Source organism: Temnothorax americanus, unplaced genomic scaffold (genome assembly GCF_048541705.1).
Source record: "Temnothorax americanus isolate GAGA-0224 unplaced genomic scaffold, ASM4854170v1 Scaffold4, whole genome shotgun sequence".
Taxonomy (NCBI): domain Eukaryota; kingdom Metazoa; phylum Arthropoda; class Insecta; order Hymenoptera; family Formicidae; genus Temnothorax; species Temnothorax americanus.
Genome location: NW_027509547.1, coordinates 353,169 through 378,259, shown reverse-complemented (window position 1 = coordinate 378,259; position 25,091 = coordinate 353,169). Strand labels below are relative to the sequence as shown.

The following is a 25,091-nucleotide window of genomic DNA, read 5'->3' as shown; positions in this document are numbered from 1 at the left end:
ATCGAATTTGAGGAGAATAAGGGCTCGGTCACAATGAGAAAAATATAGAATAAGATAAAGAAGAGGAATAAGGAATAAGGCATGTTGTATCTCACTTTAATGAACGTGTACCGAAGTGAGATGCGACATTCCTTTATTCCTTATTCCTTTATCTTATTCCTTAAGTTATTTTTCTCATTGTGACTGAGCCTTAATCGACTGTGCGTGGTCAATTCTTACGACTCACGACTTTACGACTCGCATTGTAGACCTAGCATTAGCAGAGAGAAACCTGAGAGAGGCCATCCCGGATCCCGGCCTTTTTCGTCAATTTTCGTGTGTTGCATTTTCCGACGCGCCGCCTGAGAAAGTGCAACTCAACTACGTCGTTTCTCTCTGGGCATTAGCTCGGTGAGTTTCGAAACGAACCGTTAGAAAGACTTTTCTCGAATCTCGAATCTCGAATCTCGATTCTCGATCATACGAAACAAAGGAAATATTATTGGTCCTAGCCCTAGCGGCGATAGGATATAGGGCAGCCTCCGGTTCCGGTACTCCGGTTGCGTATTGCGTCAGCCACGTGGTTGTTTCGTTCTTCAATCCGACTGAAAATTTGCGAATATGTTAGGCGTGAACGGCGTGACTGGCGTGAGCGTTTATTCAGATTCTCAGGAATCTGCATTGATAGACGAAGAAACTTTCAAAGATATAGAGACATCCTTGTAAGTAATTTTTGTTTGATATTCGCTTTTTATGCCGGTCCATGATTCTGTGTCACGAGAATCACGAGTGTACTCTTTCGTACGATAAAGTGATCTCGATTAAATTCGTTCTTCGATTGTTTTCTCAAAGCGGAGGTACTCTGCCAGTAGTACCGGAAAATATACACGAATTAGAAATCATGGAAGAAAAACCTGACACATTCGCCATGTCTGCAGCCGCAGGCGTCTCTGGGGAAAAGAAATTAAAAAGAAAGATGGAAATAGAGGATGACGATAGAGAACATTACTACCCAGCTTTATACAACGATTATTTGGGTTGTCCATTGAATTTCCAGTTCACCTTTGGTGATAGCAATGGACAGGATTGGGTGGTAGGTAGACTTTTTGTATGATGAACCATGTATTAAATCCAGATCTTATAATTGTGCAGGAAAGTTATGTTAAACTGCACTGTTTTTTATTTGTTGAGTTAGATTGAAGTCGACTATCAAATAACATGTACCTACTTGCAGATCAATTCTGCCTCTTGATGGTAAATGCCATTAGTTTTTAATCCTGGTTTAATGTAATTTTTGCATGGGATATTCCATATAAACTGTGAACAATTTGTAAATATTACTCGTGAAATTGTGAGGAGATAAAAATATGGTAAAGGAAGATGAGAGTAAGAGATCTTGTTTGAAAATGTTTCAGTATCTAACCATTAATTGTGTCAATGTGCTGTAAAAAGTACATAAATCTGCTTAGACTTGACTTTAGCTTTTATGCAACAAATTGCCAGACCTGTTTATATCAAAATCATGTTTAAGCAGATTTTGTATGTTGCAGATGTGAGCTTTTTGTGTACTATATAGATTGATGTTAAAAGTATCAAGTGTGCATGATAATTTTCTTTTAACAATGATACGTACTAAACTATTTTGCAAATTAAAATTTTATAATTTTTATACGTATAACATTCTACATAGTACCATAAGATTAACAAGTTTATGTTGTTTATTTCTTTGCATACAGTACTCTGAGGTATTGAAAAAATTATACATCAAAATGGAAAAGGTACTACCTTTACGATTTACGTGGGAGCCAGCTATGCCCGGTTTACTCTTACGTACAGAATTAGTTTTTCTGTTGGACGAACATAAAAGTGATCCAGTAAAACGATGCTACAATCACGCAGCAATGACTAACTACGTTAATCAAACTATGGGACCGGTCAGAATTAAACATGTAGTCCATTGCGTTAATCACGCTTCAAGTATCTACCAAGATAAAGATGGATATCTTTCTATTTTAACACCGCTTTGTACACCCGAAGCTGGCTCGCAGTACGTGCCAATGTGCTTCAAGTTTTTTTGCAAAAATAGCTGCCCATCCGGTATGAATCGCAGAGCTACAGAGCTTGTATTCACTTTAGAAAATGAACAAAATCAAACTTTAGCTCGTCGAACAATAGTAATAAGAATTTGTAGTTGTCCGAAACGAGACAAACAAAAGGATGAGGCGGAATATGGTGAAGAATCACCATCCGTTAAACGAAAGATTTTAACACCGAATAAAAAGATGTCTTATGACAAGCATGTTTATAAAGTCGAACTAAATATCGTTGGAAAAGAGAATTATTTAGCGGTTTACAATTATGCGTATGACATTATGGCCGGTCAAGCTGCGAAAACCGGTCAACATGACGTTTTTAAACCATATATGGATGCCATATTAAATCAAATACCATGAGATGATTAATATGAAAACCATATATGACAAAGTTTTATATCTTATCGGTATGCATGTTATAAATGTGCATTTTAATTAACAGTTGCGTTTTATCGATTAGGGAATGGAATTTGTTAAGTATTAATTGTATGAAGTATTAATTTTATTATGAATGTTAAGTAATATTAAGTTGATAACAATATCAGTATTTTTACATAAACACTCTCATGAACGTGAAACGCGCTCTTGACAGAACTTTTGTTTCGTGTATGTTTTTTTATAAGCAGTAAATATCTGCAATATGTGTCTAAATATCTTTTATTCTATACAATTAAATTATGTTAGTTTTTTATCAGCATTTGTTGATTACTTTTTCAAAAACTTGACTTTTCCGTTTTGACTCGCAAATTTTAGAATACTCCATGTTACTTGTTAATATATGGAGGAGTAAAAGTCATAGTGGTGTGTCAAATTTTTTTAAATTTTTTCTCGCGTGCATAGATGCAATCTATACAATATACAAATTGCATCTATGCACACGAAAAAATATTTTTATAAATTTGACTTACACCATTGTGGTTTTTACCTCTCCATATGTTCACTAACATTTTTAAATAAATTATTCATACCTCATAGATAGTAGTATAAATACTCATACCTTTCCAAGATAACTATTATTAATACGATATGTATTATCACTCGTTAAATCATCGTATCAATGATAAATAAATACTTTTGTTCGTAATAGGTTTTTTATGATAGATTTGTGATTGATTCTTTTAATATACATTTTAATATACATTTTGCGTTAAAATTAATAAATTTGTTAGAAATAACAGATATAGAGTTTTCTTCACATGTATAATCTATCGTGTGCTCCATATTCTGACATTTGTATTTCAATGGTCTTCAACAGTAATGCGTTTGGCAATGGAGCAATATGTTGTGAAGACAACGTTGCAGTAACCTCGAGACTCGCCACGTGTCTTCGCAATTGTACTTCTGTACCATTGTCACCCCAAGCGTGCAATGTCCATTCCCATATGCTATTTAAACACGTCTTCTTAGGAGGATATGTCATCCATGCCATTTCCTCTTCGTACTATACATAAAAAAAAATGTGATTTTTACATCTCTTAAATAAATATTCCGCGCATTGTCGTGTATCGTCAACTATACATAACGCAAAGCGTTTTCCAAGACAATGACATATATGATTATATAACATTATGATGTGTGTAATATTTTAACTACTTTGTGGAATAGATTTTGATATCCTCAAAATTTGATAGTGCCAGATAAAAGTAATCAAATCTCATATTTATTTGTGTATGCATGTATGTTACCACATTTATATAGATATCACATTTTTTATCTCATATATTCTCTTGTTCCATTTTTGTTGCATGCATATAAATATGTATCAATAAGAAATGATTTATGTGTTTGATCTAAATTTTAATTTGTGCGTTTTCTCAAAAAATATAATCTATTTCTAGGATGTACAATTTTTATATCAATATGTACGAATATTTTTTAATAATAACAGTAATATTAAGATTGATAACATTAAATTCTAACTGATTGTATTGGACAAAGTTTTATACTTAATAATTTCAGATAAATAAAGCTTTTTATATACATTCAAATAAATATTTAATCCGAATGAAATATTTAAAAAACTTAAGAAATAAATACTCTTTCTTTGTACCCCGACAGATACGTATAATTGAAACGTTCTTATAATGTAATCGATATAAACTGTTTGAATCGAATTTTTATCATCTCTTATCGATTTCTTTCCAGGGACACTTTACCGTGAAGGATTAAAATAAAAGAATGAAAAATATCGCCTTCACACAAATGAGGGAGAAAAAATTGTTTCGTGTTAAAGATGTTATACCTGAAAAAAAAACATATTGTTTCCATGATGGAATATATAAAGAGCGTCGCGTCCGAAAGGAAGTGGAAGTGGGATCCTTGCGTTTCCAGAATAAAAATGAACTTGCGGCACCGCGTGAATTCTGATATGTTCCATCAGCGAGTCAGACGTCACTATTTCTGTGCAAGATTCCAAAAGCGGACATGTCAACTGTATACCAGACACAGAATCCGTAGAGCCGCCCCAGATCGGCGTCCGGGGCAGACTCAGCGATTGCTGACTGACATTCATCGCGGATGATTCGACAATTTGCGAAGAAGCGTCGTTGACATGAACTTCGTTGTCTCTCGACAGCTCGCCGGTACTGGCTGACTTGGCGCGATCGTTCAAGGATAATCGCACGGGTAAATTGTTGGCGTCTGTCATTCCATTAGGAATCGCAGCTTCTTTCGACATTTCAGATGCTCGAGTTAGATTATCCACGGAAGCAGCTTTTTCTCTGCCTCCGAGCAACAATCTGGCCAATAAGAATTGCCTCGGTTTCAACGTGGCGCAATTATTCTTTGACTGATTTACGACCGGAGTCTCTTGTCTCTTGCTGCTTTTACCGAACAATTGGTCACGTAAGTTACAACGATCGGTTGTGACGGGTGCCTTGTCATTATCCATGTTGAAGGCATCGCGAAGTGCTCTATGTAATTTATCTGCGAGAAGGCATCGGCCCTGGCCAAGCCGGACTCTGCAGACCGGACAACGCGTTGTCTTCGGCCTGCAGACGACACACAGGATGTGGCCGTGAACGCATTGCGAGACCGGCGGAGCGGCGCTTTCCAAGCAAATAGGACATTCCAAGGCGCGGACCTAAAAAAAAAAAATTTCATGAAAAATATATTGTAACAGTTTCTAGATGCTCCACTAAAAAAAAAACACCTTTTATTATTTATTGGTACATTAAAAGTTTATTATTCTGGACGGAGGGAATCGATCATGTATATTATAGCTTACAGTTTAAATTTGGATTATTAATCATTAGCCTCCTAAATTAATGGTTGATAATTATGTTGTTAAAGATAGAAGATTGATAGTAGGAATTAATAATTTTAGGTTATATTTCTGAAGTAATAAATCTGCCACTGAACAAATAAACAATCAATAAAAATAAAAAAGAAAAAACAATGGTCCCGATATTGAGTTATAGAATGCATACGCACCGTTCCTGATAATGCATTTGCAAGATTTCTGGCTACATTTGGAAGTGGACCCTTCAGGGCTAGCCCAGTATCATTCTGTTCATCTTCTTGACGCGTGTATCTCCAAATGAGGAAATTTATATCTTGAACACCTTCCTCATTACGAATTAAAGTAGCGACGTCTTTGATCTTTAGCCCTAACAAATCGGTGTCGTCAACGCCCAATAAACAATCGCCCGCTCTGATGGAATATAACGAGAAAATAATTTATGTGAATCAAATGTGAAATTAATTGGTGCTATATAAAATATACACGTGGTTCTTAATATAATATAAAATTATTATCTCACATCAATGTATAATTTAACAAAAGAAATATATATTTTATATTTTTTAATATGTATATATATATTTATATTGGACTTTTTATATACTCTTTCATATATCCACGATATAAATATTCGATAGTTTTAAAGACTAAAAAAAACTCACTTCAATCCTACTAGGTCGGCAGGACTATTATTCTCGACATAGCCGACCCACGGATACGGATCCCATTTCGATTTGGTCAAGTGAAATCCGCAAGATTTACCATGCATATATGATTCCACGTTGATTTTCCGCATTTTAAGGACCATCTTTCCTGGCGGAAATAAATTCACATCCTCTATGGGCAGAGATGTTACAATCTTCACACCTGCCGCTTCCGTCAGGACTTCGGGATACGAGAAATGCGGCATGTTCCTTCGCACTTTATTATTATTATTATTCATTATTATATGTATACTTATATGGGGCAAAAGTTTTACTTCACGTTACTTCAAGTTAGTTCAGTTTTTGACTTCACTCTTCAATGAATTCTTTTTGACGACGAAGGAGTATAAACATTTCGTTCGGATAAATATTTCGAAATTCTTTTCATATATAATAAAGAATTAATTTGCAATTTATCCATCGACTTTAATCGGTCGATACGTATTAATTCAGTTTTAATCTTCGAGGCTCGTTGAGCAAAAGCAGTACTGCCGTGGAAGCACTGGACCACGTCTGATCTCTTAGCGAAAGAGAAAAGTCACTCGCTTGTTTACCTTCACCCATTTACATGCTCTTGACATTGGAACTTACGTCATATTACGAGAGAGATGAGAAATACGTCGTTTGCCTTTTATCCTAATGTATCGGTGCTTTTTTTTAGAAATAAAATATTTTCAATAAAAATTACATTTCTTACAACCATTATATTCCAATTAAATATAATATGTACATACATGGCAGTCTTTATAATATGTGGAACGTGAATAATACTTTAATTAAAGCAAAAATTAAATGATATGTACTAATTTATAAAAATGATTGCGTTAACAATCGTAATAACGCAAACTTTATAATACATTTTATACGTATTTGACTATCACCATTTGATCGTCAGAAATCAGCTTTTATATATAAAACAAACAAGTCTAGGGGAATGTATTATATATAATTATTTTGCTTAATAAAACCTAGATATATATACATGTATGTTTTGTACACAACATTCTAATAGAATTAATAGTATATATATATATATATATATATATATATATATATATATATCTTGCATTTTTCACTTATGTGATATTATTACATTGGAAGAATATACATCGAGATTGTCATTGGCAGAGCCAGATTGAAATGGCAAACAGCAATCATTTCTATATGCGCATTGTCGAGAGGAATTTATATATATTGTACATATTGTGTAATTAAATCATAATACACGACTGTAGGAAGATCAAACGTAGAGAAACATGGTAACATAAAAAATATTACTGTCTTTATTATACATTGCAGTGACATAATATACTGATTAACTTTCAAAAAAAGAATCTATTATTAGAATTCAATAGGACAAGTTTAAGAAAACTGTAGTCCCTTCGTGATTGAATGAAAAATAACATAAGGGCCTACTAATCATTAGCATTTTATTTGCAATATGTACAAAAATTTACTACTTTTGTAAAAGTTAAATTAGTTATCATCTAAATAACAAAGAGTTAAGGATCGTGACAGGATATTCGTGTCAATAATAATATTTCTGTGTGAGTTTTTATATTCCAAATCAGTAAACTGCGCGCCGAATATTTTTCGGTCTTGGAGCACAGCTTTAGTTTTGCCGGCACAGTAAATTTACGTACTTCCTGGCTGGAATAATATTTTTCGTAATAAATTCTTTAAATTTCTTTATGGTGATTTAATTATAGGGATGCTGATCAGCATCAATTAGTAAAATCGACTATCGATTTAAGTATGTGGATTTACTGTTCCGGCAAAACTGGAGCTGTGTTTCAAGATCGAAAAATATTCGGCGCGCAGTTCACTGAGTTAAAATATAAAAATTCACACAGAAATATTATTATCGACCCGAACATCCTGTCACGGCTCTTAGGCCTTTGTTATTTAGGTGATTTCTAATCGTGCGAGCCTTCTTGTATTATTTAAATTACTTAATTACTTAAAATCAATTGTTACTCAACATTTACTTATTAAAAATATTACGATAGATATATATATAATGGCAAGAGGTATCAATCTCGTCTTTAATTGTGTACGTCTAAAGTCAGCCCTAATTGTCGATAACTGCATAATTGTTCAAAATAAAACGATATGAATATTGCGCAACGGGGAAGGTAATCTTACGTATTAGCAGGTATAAAAAATCTTAATATAGATAAGCGTAAAAAATATATGTGAATATGAATAAATTTCCTACTGATATAATATATTGAGACATTGGCCCAGCGTGTGCAAAGTGGTGTGCGCCATAGCTTTGAGAACTAAGAGATCCGAGTCCAGATGCAGATCCGAGTTATCGATGGATTGCGCTAGGGCAAGATTGTGCTTCTCCACTTTCCGCAAGTGCTCCTGGCAATTGGCAAAGGCGTCCAACACTTCCAGCTTGACGACAGGATTCCTACTCGAATTCCCAGAATGTTCTCTTGGTGGCAATGGGGGATGGCTGCTAGCTATCGCTCTAGTATACATCTCTGTAACTGCCCGTAGCTTATCCACCCATTCCTGGCGTGCTCGTGCATCTATGGCCCGTAGTTTGATCATGTCACCTGGAAGGATATCGGGAAGTCAATAGTCAAATTGAATCAAACATTCACATTTATTATAACAGGAACCATCAGCAATCAGATTTGGTTTACTATTACTATTAGATAAACCTACCAGTAGCGGAATTGACGGTGAACGTGTTGGAATCCTCGTCACTGGGGGCTATTACAGCTCCGGCTAGATATATCGAACACCGTGGCCTCTGATTCTTCTCAGACTCGCTAAGGAAGTAATGTAGCTCGCCGGTCTCCGGACTCAAAATGAACCAACGGTACTGCCAGCCTTTCATGGCATTTGTGTACTTGTGCAGCAAACCCTCGTAAGGGTGCCTCGTTTGCACGTTCATCGTTTACCACTCTCGCTTCTTGGAAGCCTTTTACTTACAACAGGTGAACAACACGAATCTCGTGGGAGATACGTCATCTGAGCCAGAGCGATCGTGCTCACTGCTCAGCTGATATTCGGAGAGAGGTTAGGTCGTCGTGAGGAAAAAAAAGAAACAAAAGGGTTAAGATTCCATCATTATGAATATGTGTTGTACGTACTACACAAGTACAATTATATATTCCATCGTTTCACTCATCGCAACCAGGGGCTCGATTCTCAGCTCAGTAAGTGTTTCAAAATTTTCAATCTCTCGAACGATAAAATATTTTCACTGAAAGTTCCCCTTTCTCCACATGGTGGAGGTGATCAGAAAACAAATGACGCGAGATCACGTGCAAATAGATAATTTGTACTACATACATGTGATACAGTAAAAAAAATATGACTCAGATTTTACAAGAAAAATATATGCTACATAGGTTGCGTTTGGAAACGTCACCCGGGTGTATACTCCTTTCTCTTTCAAACTCGCTGAGATACTCGTGTGCAGTTTCCGAACGCAGCCATAGATTTCGTAATTCTCACAAAAATAATTTAAATCGTCAATAAATATGTAGGGAAAAACATTTCCATGATGGATAGACGTTATATAGTCATTTTTTTTATTAAGAATACAAAAGTTTTTTCCATTTTAAAGCTAAATATTTGTAGCAAAAAAAAAAAAGAATAAGATTGTCTTTGCAAACACAATACATTGAAGTAAAACTGCTCTTTTGAGAAACAAAACATGATAACAGCAGACTGAAGTTGTCAAATAAAAAGATATATGTAATAGGCAAATATAATACTCAAATATGTAACTGTCCACTGTTTAAAATACATAAATGAAGAAAGTTAAATCATATAACGGTTTAAGATCAAAAATGGTCTTAATCCTGCACAAGATCACATAATCCATAAAATTATACGTAAATTAAAATGTTTACGAAGCCTACACGAGACCACTTTTGATTAATGCGTCGCGGACCTCTGGCAACTCGACTTTATAATAATAGGAGTCTTCAATGAGTTCTACAATTTTAATCTTGATAGCCGAGAAAACTTGTGTTAACTCGTCTATTTTCCTCTGTACGGCTTTTGAATATTTTCCATTACTGTCGACTGGTGCCAAATCTATAATAAGCAATAGATAAGTTTATAAGATTTATCGTATCCTTTAACTTACCAATAACTCTGATACTTACCGACAATTATACAAAAATTTCCCAATGTTTTAGGTACGATAAAGTCTTTAGGCATCAGTCTTATATTCTTATGCTCCACTGATTCTGTGTTCCCGTAATCAATAAATAAAATTTCAGATGTCGTGTGCGATTCCTTAGGATTGAGGCATACGGCTCGATACCATGCCTCCTCGTACAACGCCAAACATAATTCGTTTACTCTTGGTATATAATATTCCGTTTTCTCGCAATACTCTTTCAACTACAACGAAATAAAATTGCATTATTGTATATGCAATAAAAATGCATTAACATATATAAATATTTCATGATAACACATTATTTACCATCTTGGGCATCACGTCATTGATGTGAGTCGTTAATTCAACATCGACAGAATTCATCACGAACATGGTTCGAGCATCCTCTTTATACAGTATCAGTGCATTTACTGTTTCACCTACGTGTCCTAAACTTGCGCTTTCAATATCATTTATCATGTAGCATGTGTTGTCTGTATAAGAAAAATGATAAATTTATAATTCTTATTTTGTAAAATGTATAGAATTATAAATTATAACAGAACATATACATCAAAATGGTCAAGGTAATTGAAATATAAAGAAAAAGTAATGTAATATATCTCTGTAACGTAAGAATGTAATATATAATTGATCTATCAACCAATTGTCATTGAATAAAAATAATTATCTTGCACGCTAAAACTTTCAAGTACCTCACATTAAGGGAGTCATATTGAAAGGTAGACTTAAGTAGCAGCATGATCTAAAGTCTTTGTATAACAAATTGTGATGAGAAACAAATATATGTGTTACGTTCCTTTCTAAAAATCTTGTCTAATTTGTGATTATCATATTACCATCATTTTCTTTTTTCCATCCTGGGATTAATAGCTGATTTATTTTATCATTAACACATTCTCCTGTAAGCATCGTCAAACAAACTCCATCCTTGGGTGATGTACCTTCGTACGTACATACCAGGGGCACTTCTTTGCCCGTTAAATTGCGAAGATAAAGGTCAACTTCTGGGTTGCTGGGTACGTCACGAGGAATGTCTTTTAAAGTTATTCTAGTACAGCCGTGTTGCTAAAAAAAACACATATTGACATTATCTTAATATTCAATGATATATTTTTTATTGTCTTAGGGCATCTTGATATTCAATGATATAACGTATAATTTTTTTATCTTAGGGCCTATCCAGACAAACTTGCATAGATGCGTAAGTATATGCGTAAGAAAATGGATTGGTCCATTACCTTATGCACATGTATATGGATCAATTTTCTTATGCTCATGTTTAAGCGCTATGCAAATTTGTCTGGATATACCCTTAGCATGCAAATATATGAATTAATACCAATAAATCGCATGCTGGCATGGCTTTAAGATCTTTTATATCAATTATGTCTACATTGCCAAAATCGATGTAAACTATCCTAGCTTTGTCATTCTCCACCAAGTTAACTACCATTGCGCGATAACTATTGCCATCAGAATTATATGGTGCAATTACTATTTGTTGAGGATCTGGAGCCTCGGTTAGATGCGGTGCTGCAATCAAGTAGAAAAAATAATTTATAATTATCAATTTATCTCATTACATTATTTAATCAGTTATTTTACCTGTTTGTGCATATTGTGCGACGGTTTGCATAACATTGTTGTAATATTCTACTTCTTCCTCGTCTAAAGATCGTACAAACATATTATAATGATTTCGATAACTCGTAAGACATACCTGAAATCATAGTCAATAAAAACAATGAAATTTCAAACCACATTGACGGTAAATATACTGACGTTGACATGTCAAACCTTAGATCCACTTTTTAATGGCGAGTTCACTGTGGGTTTCCTCACCACAGCCTGTATCACTTCAGAGTCAGAGCCCTCAGAGTTTATCCTTATTTCTATCTTAAGACTTTCTTGATTGTGGCTCCTCTCATTCAAGACCGCTGTGAACTCGTATGATGTTTCATCCTCCTTGTAACATATCAAAGTAAAAATCTGTATCTGTATCCGTATCTATATATCTGTATATAAAATATTTTAAAGGTATTTACCTGCAATTTGAAGGCAGAATGGTTTGTTTCGCACATAACTCCAAAAGCAAAAATATTCGAATACTTTTTGGGACATGGCAAAATTTTATCTGCTGGTTTAATTCTTGCCTCGTCTATCGCAAGAATGGACAACTTGGATGTTTTGGGACATACCGAAACGTATCCCCTGTACCAGCCATCAGAACACTTACCGCAAACTAACTCTTCTGGTTTTGGCCTAAACAGTAAAATACTTTATTTATTCCAATTTATGCATAATGATAAACAGTAAATATTAAAAAATTGATAGTATATATTTATAAATTTTATATATATATACACATACGTACTTGTAATCTGTATCCGCTTGTACTTTTAAGCCCTCTTTCAAGTCCTCTTGCAGGTGAAGGAAAATCATCTCAAGTTCGGTACTGTAAACTTTTGGGCCCAAAGTTGCGTAGTAAACGTTCTTTTGCGAAGCCGTATGAATTTGTATGAAGCCCTCAATTTGCAATTCAGAAGCAGCTTTTTGTTTCAACAAATCAGCCAAAGCATCCAAGACGTTAGGTATTTGAACGGTGGAAGCTATTGTACTTTTATCATTTTTTTGTGGCGTCAACTTTTTCACCGCACCATTTGACGCACTTTCTGTTGTACGTGAAGATAAACTTTCCGATTGTTCTTGCACTTCTACTATTATCGTTTTGTCATCTATGGACAACATTCTAACAGAAATGGTCTCGCCTGCTTGTAGATTTCTATACCTATCACTTGTGCCTTGCGTCAAGCGAATTTTTCTAGCAAATTGTGGAGCTTTAGCCAGGTCTCCTATATCTCTGGTCTCATCGTCCTTTTTCAATATTTTATCGTTACCATAGTCAATAAAATTGACCTTAGTAGGATTCAGGGATATTACCATAGCTCTATACCAAGTATCACCATAGAGCACACCGTAAACTTCACCGATAATCGGCTGCATCTTACGTGATTTCTTTATGACATCTTGTAACTCCGACACTAAGTTGCAAAGTGCACTTTTATCCTCTACTTTGTTTATCCAATATTCACCATTACCCAGAGATATTATAACTTCCACAGCTATAAATTTTGTTTTTGATAAACGTGCATCTTTATAAAAATCGTTGTTCATTGAGTTATTGCGGAAAGCACTAGTTCCTGGTCTATTGGCATTTTCTCTGCCATTATAGCAAGCCGAGTTTTTGTCACTTTGGAAGCCATTTTTTTTAGGCCAATTTTGGTCATTATTGTAAGTTTTGTCTTTTACATTGTTAAGACTAGCTCTGTTTGAATCACTTCGATAATTACGACTATGACGATTTTGGTCAGTGGAGCTAGATGTTGGAGAGCACTCATTATTTTTTCTCGACTGATTAGTACTCTCGTTAGTATTGTCATATTTACGCAATCGATGTTGAGAAAATTCTTTGGTGTTCGTAACATTTGCTACTGGTTGGTCTGTCATTTTAGTTTGAGATACATTTATATCATTATCACGTTGACCAGATGAATATCTATCTTGAGTTGTATTATTCTTATCCATGTCTGTATTCATATTACTCGAGTTTTCCACTTGCACTGCATTAATCGTATTGGGCCGTCGCAGTTTTACATCACTAGATGTAGCAGTTTTATTAATTATATTTGGTATTGATGTCTTTTTTGTTTGATTTACATCTTGATTAATTTTCAATGATGACATACCACCAATCGGTTCTTCCACTAATGCCCTGTGAAAAAAATTTATAACTAAAAGTTTAGTTGTGATTGATAACACCGGAACAATGGACTGAAGTAAATGAAGTAAATATGGTTTTTAATATAGAATTTGTCTACTTTATTATGTTACTTAATCGTAATAAAAAACAATCACATTAATGTGCAAACAATATTTTTCTAAAAGAAAACTAGCACTAAAAAATTATGTATAGATATCAATTTGCATATCTAAAAATTTTATTTACTGATCTGCATAAATTTAAGTATGATTTATATTTAACTATAATTAGTTTAATTCATAATTACTAAGTTGTTTAACTTATTTTAACTTAATTTATAATTAAACTACAATAAAGTTAAATATACAAATATAGATAACTTAATACAAATATATAATTACGGAATACGTTCACACTCATCCTGATGTCGTGGCCAATCTTCCAATTGACAAGCTTTGCTACAATAATACGTACGGCATTTTTCACAATGTTTAGTTGTTTTCGTGGAACAAACGGAGCAGTTTTGTACTCCATTCTTAAGCTTATCTTCGAAATATTCATATAATCCCTGCAAAAAATAAACATTAATACTCAATTATTTCTCTATACATAAATTATATCATTAGTTAAATCGATTTCAACAATGGAAGAAATAACTCAACATATATTATACGTAAAATATAATCAAACGTATATAAACGCAATATAAACTAAACATGTGTAACACATTTTTTTTAACTTTTATATTAATCTTATATCTGCGTAATTTCGTACGTTCTTTCGTTGTTCATATATTTTTGAAATACATTCTTCAATCTTAGGATATGGTTCTGGATATTCATACATCGTATAACCGCGTCCAAGAGAAACGTGTCTTTTTCCATCTGGCGTGACAGTTATCACACCCCTGAAATAAGAAGCCATGTAAAATACAGCAAATTTAAACAGTTGTTACATTGTATTGTATTTGTTGAACCGTGATACCTTGTCCATAATTGATTTGTGCTCGCATAAGAATCTTCAACCTCAACCTCATGAACGTCAAGCGTTTGCGAAACTGAAGGCAAAGATGATCCATAGTCTACATATCTGTATGGTACTGCCACTGGTTGTGGCAACACATGTTTACGGATTGCATTTATCCCTTGTCCACGACCCATATTCCGACTAAAATTAAATATATATTATATTATATACATACATATTATATACGATTACATTCTCACACTATATACATAAAAAATATATACATATTCTCCATTTATATTTAACATAAAAAATATTTTCTATCACTTGAAACGTGGTTGATATCATATATCTCTTTCAAATAATTTATAACACAATTTATTTATACGTACAAAAAAACCAAGATACAAAACATGCTTAAATATTAATTTGGATCATATTTTACCTCGTAACCATTTTAATATCTCAATATAATTGCTAATGTTGATAACGCTTACTATTTTATATCGTTGGGAATAGGCGGCAAATCTGCAGTGTTTACTACTTTTGGTCTTTCAAGAGTTTCAGATAAATCTAATTTTTGCTCTTCCTTTGTGCAAGATTTCTCCTTTGCAAGCGACACTTTCAGATATAATGGTTTTTTATTATTGAGTTCTCGTATAGCAAGTTCGGCGTCGCGATATTTTCCATACGTAACAAAAGCCCACGTAGCATTGCGAGGATAGAAAATTGCAGTGATTTCACCATACTGACTAAAGATATCTCTGATGGCATCCTGAAAGATCATCATGTTTCGCGTTATTAAATAAATAGACATGTTAAATCTCAAAAATATAGATATATAATATTGATTTCAAAAGTATGACTAACAATATGTAATTTGTGAATCAAGTCGTTACTAACAAAGAATGTTTTAATAAATTATAATTTACAACTAAATAGATCGATGGATCATACCTGATTCAACTCTATCGGCAAACTTGTCACGTGTATCATGTATTCTGTGTCCGTCCTGTAAATAAAATTAAAAATATAAAAGAAAATTGTCTGCAAAATATAGATTTATACAAATTATCACCCCATTGAAGATATGGAGTTAAATTAAAAGAAGCGTAATGGAAGTCACGCACTCTACATGGTATTTTTGTAATTCCAAAGATACATATACATATCGCATTATTAGGGCTGCGGTCCATTTGACGCTACAAATGCTTCGAAGCGTTCTTCTTCTCCTTTCTTTCAATAAAGAAAGAAGAAGAAAAAGAACGCTTCGAAGAACTTGTGTAACATCAAATGGACCGCAGCCTAGCTGATACACTTCTCTCAAGTTACGCAAGGTCTAAGAGCTCATATTACAAAAATATTTAATATACGATATATAATTTAATATATGATTCTCTTTGATTGTGGAACGTGCCATTCCAAGCAGATTCATTTATTCAATTTATATGCTTTCTTCGTTCTTACCGATCAACAACTGGCATTTGCTCGGCATTCCTATCACCATCGAAGCCATCGAAGTACGCCATATTGCGCACAATGCGGAATTTCACGTTTGCAAAGTTGTAAAGGATCAAAATTCCTTTCCAGATTTACAATACGTAGTACCGGAAGAATAATAATCTTCCACGGGAGGCCGTTCTTCCACCGCTCAGACAACAGCAACTGGAAAGCGTGATTATTATATTCACGCACGCGGCCGCAGGATAAACATCGAAGGACACTGGTTGACCTGCAAGACCGGTACAACGTTAACGTGATCCAGATCTAAAGCCAGAAATACGTAAAAAAAAAAACCATTGACGCGGGAAAAAGAGCCGTAGAGCAAAACACGTTCGCGCAACCGTGCAACCCACGCAACCGCGACTATAACAGAAAAGCGTCTATGAAAGAAAGATACGAACGGTTCGAATGGATGAATCTCCAAGAGGCAAGAAATAGCGGGAAACGCAACACCGGCAACACACACAATTCTGGTTCTGGGAACTCCTGCCTCCTGCACACAGATTGCTGAAACACGCTCGCCACGCGGTAGGAAGGGGTAGTAGCCAATAAAATTGGTTCTTATGAAAAAACGGCACGTTGATTGGCTACCGCGTCTGTTCTTGCTCGTCCTTTCGGCTGCACTTTCTGCACTCAAATCAAAACCAATAACGCCCTTCGAGTTCGGCGAAGTGAAACAATAGAACGAACGAACGCGCGATTTTAGGCGCCCAGAGAGGACAATAAAATATCTCGTCATGTGTTAGACATATTATGTTGCATCTTTCTCACGTTGCATCGGGTAACATGGATGCGAAAACCCGCGATGTATACATACGAGACGAATGACGTAATATTGGTATAAGTTTCGTTCAAGAATTGCTTAGCTCAGCAGCCTTTTATCTTTTTCCTCGTAGTTGGCGTATTCTGTTTCAAGGCTCTCATTTTTCTCTATCATTCTAATCCCTCGAGATGCGGTAATCATCATTATTGCGAGGACCGTAAGAAAATTTCGAGAATCATCCAACGAAAATTGTTCGATTTAGCGGAAAAATATCGTACTGATAATTATTATGGCAAAACCCTTATTATTCGTATCGTGCGCGCGATCAATACAACAATCGAGTGTAGCGCAACGTACAGCTACGTTCAGCGGAAACACGACGCGACGTTCAAAATTTATTACGTGACCACGTGTTCACGTTAGGCCTGTTCCTTTTTAGCTGAACTTACTGGCACAGTTCATCTTTTCTCTTTTTCTCTCCAACGTGAAAAGAAAAAGAGGAAAGATAAACCAGCTGTTGAACAAAATTCAGCTAAAACGAACAGTAGGCCTTTTAGAACACTAAAATGTGAAATATATGTATTAACTGGAATGCGCGCTAGGCTTTTCCTGTGCGATATGAGAGAGAGCATTTCAAATTCTAAGGTGTGCTCCACTTCAGCATGCTCGACAACGCTCGAGCAAAACTCTGTCCTTGTCCGATCTTCTTAGATCGGCCTGTATCTCATCTCCAGCCCGCAATTTACGTTGACCAATGGCGTATCGCGTCGCGAGAATCTTTTCCTTCACATTTCATTGGAGTTGGAGACAGCAGTCGTGTCAAGTCGATAAGTCAACGAATTAAAAAATCGCTAGAAAGATCGACGTAAAAGAGAGCATTCGTCCAAAACCGAAAGAAGAAAGAAACGGAGAATGTCGAGAATCGATGCGGAATCTCAAGTCCCATTTGCATGTTCTGCTAGGTCTAGCGAGTCGTAAAGTCGTGAGTCGTAAGACGTGACCACGCACAGTCGATTATTCTCCTCAAATTCAAACGTGCGTGGTCACGTCTTACGACTCATGACTTTACGACTCGCATTGTAGACCCCGCATTCGTGATTGGACGTAAAAACGTAAAGCAAAGAAAAGGAGAAGAGGAATGCCTCGCCACGGATCACGCGCAAATCAGAGGGGCTGGGACCCGGGGACCGTATTCTCGAGCCTTGGGGTCCGATTCTCTAACGACAAACGTATGCGTAAACTCTGTTCTAACAGAAAAGCTGCAAGCTTATTGGCTAAAAACTGTGCGATAGCCAATCAATTTGCAGCCTTTCTGTTAGAGCAGAGTTTGCGCATACGTTTTTTGTCAGAGAATCGGGTTTCTCGAATCGTTTTCATGAAACTCGCATGCGAAATTCAATGCTTTTCAAATAGAAAGTCGCATCATTAGGACAGGCAGGCTCGAGAATACGGATCCTGATCGAGAATTAAAGGCCTGGACACACGAATCGACGGAAGACGTAAGACGTAAATCGTAAGGAAATCCACCAATCAGAGTCGACTATTCCCCTCTTTAAGAGGAAAGAAGAGGGGAATAGTCGACTCTGATTGGTGGATTTCCTTACAATTTACGTCTTACGTCTTCCGTCGATTCGTGTGTGAAGGCCTTAGGGTTGGTTTATAATAGCCGTAACCGTTGATTTAAGCCGTAATCTTTAAGAAATTGACCAATCACAGTCGATTATTCTTCTCACATTCGACTGTGTCTTAAAGATTACGGCTTAAATCAACGGTTACGGCTATTATAAACCAACCCTTAATTCTGCGCCAGATCGCCATATCAGAGATCAGAGTCGCAAACATACTGCGGACTGCGGACTGCGGACATTGGCGGACAGTGCGGACCGTGGACCGTTGCGGGTTGCGGGTTGCGGGAGTGGAGGGCGGGAGGGTGCGCGCGGGCGCGGGCGCACAGGTGGAGGGAAACGGAGGCGCGCGATTGGTCGGCGTCGCGAAACTGGCCGACGTTCGTTCGCGAGACGCGTCATGTGACCCGTTCCTCTATTTATGCAAACATCACCGATCACTCGGCCCCCGCAGTCTCGTGGCAAAACAATAACAAACGACACGCGTCGTCACTCCTCTGCGTTCCGAACGATTTCTCGCCCGATTTCTCGTCCGTTTCCCTCGCGAGTCGTTGGCACGTGCAACGCGACGTCCTCGGCGCGTGATTCGCGCGATCGCGAGGGATTCTCGCGCTCGCGCCAGCTCTCGAGCGCGAGGGCCGCGGCCGCGAGGTCCGAGTCAACGGATTTCGAGGGGGGAAGAAAAAGTGAAACCCAGCCTGGCCCCTGGCTGGCCTCGCCGCGGGCCGCCGCGATGCTGTCAGCCGCAGCCGCGGAAAATGCCCGCTGACGAGGGGCACGCGATGCGCGCGTGGACCAATATGTGATTTCCAACGCGTCGCCGTCGCCATCGTATTTACCCCGAGGCCTCGACTCTCGACTCTCGGACCGTCGAACGTCGAATTCCGCCGTCCGCCGTCCGCCGTCCACCAGCCACCAGCCACCAGCGCACATCGGCGCGAGACGGAGAAGCCGTTCCCTCGTGGCTCGTGGCCGTTCGTCCGTGCGCGAGGGCTGCGAATCGATCGTGCGACACGAGGCGAACCAAAGCAAACGCGAGGTGCGGACGAGTCAAAAAACTGAAACTGAAACGGTGCAGCTCGCTCTCGGCGGGCCGATAAGCCGCGTGCGCGCGCGCGCGCCTTTCCTTCTTTTCTTTCTCGCGTTATCGTTCCGCTGGACGTTATTTGCAGGGTTACACAGTCAACGCTATCGCTGGACTAACGTGCGTAACAACGCGCAACGATCGTCGCTCGCACTGGTTCGGTACCGATAGGTGCATATCCGTCGCTCGAGAATCCGGATCGCGATCTTGGGACGATTTATTTCGCCCAAACTTGCCCGAACTTTTGCGTTTCGTAGAGAAATAGTTTCTCTCTCTCTCTCTCTCTCGCTTTTTCAAGCGTCAAAAGTAATCGTAGCCTTGTAGCGCCCACGGGCGCGCTCGCTCGCGCGCGCGCGCCTTCCCACGATTTTCGTCAACATCACAACATCCGTAGCTGATGGACGACTCGAAGTACAGCGACTTCTCGCTAGCTAGCACGATGGATAGCGTAGTGAAGCAAGAGCCTGGCGGGGAGATGATGAACACGTCGGCGTCTGTCCCGATACCTGGAGGCCACCGAGGCACCCCGCGAGGAGCGTACGCTCAGTTCTCGCCGTCTCCTCTGGCGGTCTCCGCCGGATGGGACATGAGGGCCGATCAATCAGATTATTCCTTCAAGATGGACCCGGATCAGATGGACATCTCGTTTAAGATGGATGACGATGATATATTCCAAGTTGACAAGGCTGAGCTTATCCAGGGTCCAACTCTGGCCGAGTTGAACGCCAACGACGATACCCTGTTGGGAGATTTAAATTTCGACGATTTATTGCTGCCCGAGGAAAGGGTGCAGCCACTAAAAATGGAATACACCGCTCCGACTAGCTCTCTGTTTAGTAGTAGCGTGGGATTCGCGCCTAGTAGTTTTCCTCAATCTGGAGTTACTCGTCGTAGTTGTCCCACGTATACGAATACGTGTGGCTTCAATTTAAACAGAGGTTCCAACGTTGTGGATAATGCGGAAGCTGTTAGTCCTACTGCGTATCCTAGTCCGGGCACTAGTAACGTTGCAGGTATATCCAAACAAATGTATTTCGTCTAGTAATAACGTTAAGCGCAAAGACACTTTTGATGCGTTACAGTAAAAGGGAATTTAATAATGGTGTTAGTATCGTGTGTTTGCTCACAAGTATGGTTTGTTATTTATTGTTTGTCGGTAATGATAACGGTGTTACATGACTCATTTAGGTAGTTCAACGGCAAGCTCGTCGACTTCGCCGCATCCCGTAACTCGACCCCTTGGATCGTCCACTTTACACGAGTTACTTATGAAAAGAGGTGAAAATCCATTCAACAATCCAATATCCAATCAGGCAGATATCTCCACGATAGGTGGTAAACCTAAAAGTTCGAGACTGTCTATGTCCGCGCCAACGCAGACAATGGGACATTTGGATCAAATCTGGGCCCACAGGGAACCACGACAACATCTCTTAAGTACCGGTAGCTTGGCAGAGGCGGGATCGACCAGTAGTCTGAGTACCGGAGGTGCCCTTAGTCCAGATCCACTCTGCGTCGATCCTCTTAGCCACGACGAGGGCTATGAAGACAGCGACGACGATAGCGACCATTACGATGACTACAGCAGTGATAACGGTAGTTGTGTATTGTTAATTGTATAGTCGTGTAACTTATAGATTATTTGATGATCTTTTAGTTAATGAAAATAAATTTCATCGAACCAGATACAGGCGGAAGTGACGGCGAGGAACAGAGTAACAACAGAGTAGGAGCGGGAACAGAATTAGGAAAAGACAGGCATAGTAAAAAAGAAAGATTCTTCTGGCAATATAACGTTCAAGCGAAGGGACCAAAAGGACAGCGATTAATCGCGCGGGCGCGTTTGGAAGATCCGCACGTCTTGAATGAAGCGACTGATCCAGTATTTAGTCCTCATTGTGCTCTTAGAGGAATTAAGCATAGTGGAAAGGCACGGAAAGGCGACGGGAACGATCTTACACCTAATCCTCGCAAGCTTCACAGTATCGGACGAGAGTTGGACAAATTAAATCGCATTATAAACGATATGACACCTGTTTCGGAACTACCTTTCCCAGCGAGGCCGAAAACGCGTAAAGAAAAAAATAAATTAGCTTCGCGGGCGTGCCGCTTAAAGAAAAAGGCTCAACACGAAGCTAATAAGATAAAACTGCATGGACTTGAAACAGAACACAGTTGAGTAAACGTCGAAATGAAGAATGTATTAAAATCGTCATCTTTTTGGGACATATTAAAATACGAATAATACTTTTTTTTCAGGACGTCTTATACAAGGTATATCGCAAGCTAAACATACGCTTGCTGCTAAATTAGCTGAATCCAATCGCGACACTCAAGAAGAGCTTACGCGACAAATGGAGAAATGTTGCAAGGTGGCTACCAGTGAGTAATATCTTAATTTTTTTTACACTTATATATACGTGATATGTATAATTCCTTAGATAAAAGGAATCATAGATATAATATATAGATAACGCGTAATTTGTAATTTGGTCGTTGATAAAACATAATTGGTAATTTGACCATTTTTTAACCTTCTCACTTAGCTTTGCTTATATCGCAAGCGTTGATTTTCTTATTAAAAGATAAAACATAACGATTCATACATATATTAGTGGTTATTATTACTTTAATATATACGCAAACTCTTTTGATTGCAGAAGTGCGAATAGCAAATCATTCAACAGAATTTGTGAACAAAGTGTTGGATAATATTAGAGCCGGTATTCCTGATGGTGGCATCGATAATTTTTAATATTATAGCGAATCGTTTTCCTATAAATCTTATGTCTACGCGTGTATATATCTTTGGAAAAATATGCTATGTGTCTATACATACCTAGGGTAATGTTGCTTTTTATCTTTAAAGTTGACGTTGAATGCTTCGGAAAGCAGACTTGCAGTTAACGTATTGGTTAATGTACAATTAACAAGTATCGTATACATTGTTTCAGAAAATGTTTATCGATGCAAATGCGAAACGAAACCTTGATATATATGTATATTGGTTTATCTCCTAGACCTTTAAATCGTCACTTTTTTTCTACAAAAGTATCTGCATTTTCGCCTATTGTATATAATGGTCAATCTGTATATAACACTTTTCATGCATCACATATGATAGTTTCAATAATGTATTTGTGCAAACAAAGATGGTTTTTTTTTTACAAATTAGCTGCAAATGTATCATTTGTTTAAAAAAAAAAAGAATGGTTATATATCCTGATGAAAGTGCAAAGAAAAAGTGCCGAATGTCACTTAATAATTATAACACATTAGAGATATCATCAATGTCCATTATCAATCAGCGTTGCACACGTTGTGATTTTAAATTTAATCTTTACTCTTTACTCTCTCTTTAACCCGCGGTTGTCACACGGGATCAAAATGACCCCAACCAATTTTCAAACAGCTGTATGCTGTTTAAAAACTAACAGTTTAAGTGGATCGCCAAAAATTCTAGAATTAAGTTTAAACATTATAGAGAATTCTCATTATAAAAAATTAACTTTTTGAGTGGCATTGTGTTCAAAAAATCCTTAAAAAAAAAATGGTCAAAAAAGAGGTGCGACAACCAAGGGTTAAATTGCAATGAATATGCACCACGCAGCAGAACTTTTGGTTTCAGAACGATAATACAATTTACTTAAAATTTAATTATACCGATCATTGCTCAGTTCGAGATGTATCTTGGCGATTTTTTCCAAATAGCTATAATTAATTTAATTCTTGAATAATTACTAATGATGATCAAGGTTTCGGAATTATTGATGGCGGCTGACGCAACAATACTAAGAATTGACATTGATGATCTTTTTTTTTTATGTTCAGACGATGTAGTTTTAATCATAATAGTAAAAGAATCTAGAATGTGTGCATTGGTTGCACTTAGAAACGAGCTTTGAATTACATAGTTGTTTGCTGTTTGCTGACTCGATCTACCTCAGAACGAAACGCTGTACCGGATTATATATAAAGATAAAATAATAATGTATGTGGAAAGATTGTAATCGTGGCGCGAGGTGGGATATCATTGCTTTAGAATTTTAGAAGAGAGGACAGATATATATATATAGATATATATATATATATAAAACATAGCGTCTACGCCTCTTCCGTTCGACGATTGTTTAGAGCAATTGTACGCCGCGATTAGAATTATAATTATATTTTGCTAATCACTAATATACACATACATATATTTTAAGTATGCAAGATGTTAATCCATATTATATTCGTACTAATATTTTTTTAATCGATTTTTGTATATGTAAAGTTGCGCTAAAGATCATAGTAATTATCCGAAAGGAAAAAAAGAAACGTGTGGATATATAGTCATACGATTATATACATATATAAATACAGATGTTGTATAATCCTTATCGAATCGTTATGCAGTCTAATTTATTGTTATGCGGGGTACCACCGTAGGTTTCATTCGCTGTGTATGTAACGTCGGCAAAAGTTCAATGTGTGTAATATCAGTGTAGCACGAGACGTCACTTCGATATCATCGTAATCATATGCGTGCGGGAAATGTTGCGTGTAACAAGAATATTCTTTTCTTTTCTTTCATGGTGTGCAATACGCGCGTTCGTGAGAAAAGCGCCATTTTATTGTTCCGACGATGACCCCGATACTTTTACGATGATGTGCTTTGCGTTCGTTCGTTCGCTCGCTCGCTCGCTCGTGTGAAATATAAAACGTAAAACGTAAAATTGCAATTGGCGTGCGAGTGCATTCCTGGCGTTTATCGTGCTAATCGAGTTACGGCAAACGACCCGAAGATGAATCGGTTGATCAGAATATGTAATGAGATGGTTGAATTATCATTTCTATCTAATAAAAAAGAAAAAAACACATGCGAACGGCAAGCGGGTTTTTCATTAAAATCCGTCCATCATTTTAGGAATGCGGGATGCTAATGTTACATTTGAAATGTCTCTCCTAAAAGATTACGGTCCACATATGTTAACGTAGAAGAAAATTAATGAAATTTAATACGCAAAGGGTGGGTGGAAGGGAAGAAAAGTGCGAAGTATTAACTAAATTTAATAAATGTGTAAAAGAGAGATATATGAATATATTATAAAAAGCAAAATTCCGCGAAAGACGATGTACACGGCACTGCTCGCCTCCGCACGGTCATTAGTCATCGGTCGTCCGATCGGTCGTTCTCATTTAATTGGTATGACTCGACGTGACTCTGACGTT

General features: G+C 37.1%; 5 protein-coding genes across 8 annotated transcripts; 2 read left to right on the top strand and 3 right to left on the bottom strand.

The window, feature by feature from the left end:
- The first annotated feature begins 161 nt into the window (after positions 1-161).
- P53 (transcription factor p53) lies at positions 162-3,879 on the top strand. The gene is made up of 3 exons (XM_077415496.1): positions 162-701; positions 832-1,072; positions 1,716-3,879. The coding sequence occupies exons 1-3, from the start codon at positions 601-603 to the stop codon at positions 2,430-2,432; spliced, it is 1,059 nt and encodes a 352-aa protein (XP_077271622.1). The 5' UTR covers positions 162-600; the 3' UTR covers positions 2,433-3,879.
- LOC143902516 (uncharacterized) lies at positions 3,265-7,582 on the bottom strand. The gene is made up of 4 exons (XM_077415489.1): positions 5,976-7,582; positions 5,505-5,724; positions 4,315-5,154; positions 3,265-3,513 (listed from the first exon to the last, which is right to left on the bottom strand). The coding sequence occupies exons 1-4, from the start codon at positions 6,254-6,256 to the stop codon at positions 3,265-3,267; spliced, it is 1,590 nt and encodes a 529-aa protein (XP_077271615.1). The 5' UTR covers positions 6,257-7,582.
- Positions 7,583-7,727: 145 nt separating this feature from the next.
- Positions 7,728-9,415, bottom strand: LOC143902525 (oxysterol-binding protein-related protein 11). Its single transcript, XM_077415505.1, has 2 exons — positions 8,697-9,415; positions 7,728-8,584 (listed from the first exon to the last, which is right to left on the bottom strand). Exons 1-2 carry the CDS (start codon positions 8,926-8,928, stop codon positions 8,232-8,234), a joined length of 585 nt encoding a protein of 194 aa, XP_077271631.1. The 5' UTR covers positions 8,929-9,415; the 3' UTR covers positions 7,728-8,231.
- Positions 9,416-9,550: 135 nt separating this feature from the next.
- Vret (vreteno) lies at positions 9,551-16,938 on the bottom strand. Of its 2 annotated transcripts, XM_077415484.1 has the most exons (16): positions 16,807-16,938; positions 16,370-16,634; positions 15,860-15,914; positions 15,400-15,677; positions 14,921-15,103; positions 14,711-14,843; positions 14,338-14,504; positions 12,551-13,948; positions 12,222-12,438; positions 11,974-12,141; positions 11,782-11,896; positions 11,516-11,709; positions 11,013-11,241; positions 10,480-10,646; positions 10,154-10,394; positions 9,551-10,082 (listed from the first exon to the last, which is right to left on the bottom strand). In XM_077415484.1, exons 2-16 carry the CDS (start codon positions 16,429-16,431, stop codon positions 9,901-9,903), a joined length of 3,789 nt encoding a protein of 1,262 aa, XP_077271610.1. In that variant the 5' UTR covers positions 16,432-16,634; positions 16,807-16,938; the 3' UTR covers positions 9,551-9,900. The 2 variants fall into 2 exon arrangements, with proteins under 2 accessions (XP_077271610.1, XP_077271611.1); XM_077415485.1 differs by lacking the exon at positions 16,807-16,938 and having other exon boundaries at positions 16,370-16,789.
- A 2,270-nt stretch (positions 16,939-19,208) lies between these two features.
- Reptor (repressed by TOR) lies at positions 19,209-24,739 on the top strand. 3 transcript variants are annotated; one of them, XR_013258439.1, is made up of 6 exons: positions 19,209-20,890; positions 21,066-21,473; positions 21,563-22,051; positions 22,137-22,259; positions 22,538-22,721; positions 22,832-24,739. XR_013258439.1 is itself a non-coding variant. In XM_077415737.1 (6 exons), the coding sequence occupies exons 2-6, from the start codon at positions 20,275-20,277 to the stop codon at positions 22,630-22,632; spliced, it is 1,731 nt and encodes a 576-aa protein (XP_077271863.1). In that variant the 5' UTR covers positions 19,209-19,832; positions 19,966-20,274; the 3' UTR covers positions 22,633-24,739. The 3 variants fall into 3 exon arrangements, 2 of the variants coding, with proteins under 2 accessions (XP_077271863.1, XP_077271862.1); XM_077415737.1 differs by having other exon boundaries at positions 19,209-19,832; positions 19,966-20,890; positions 22,538-24,739; XM_077415736.1 differs by having other exon boundaries at positions 19,209-20,048; positions 20,272-20,890; positions 22,538-24,739.
- Positions 24,740-25,091: the final 352 nt, after the last annotated feature.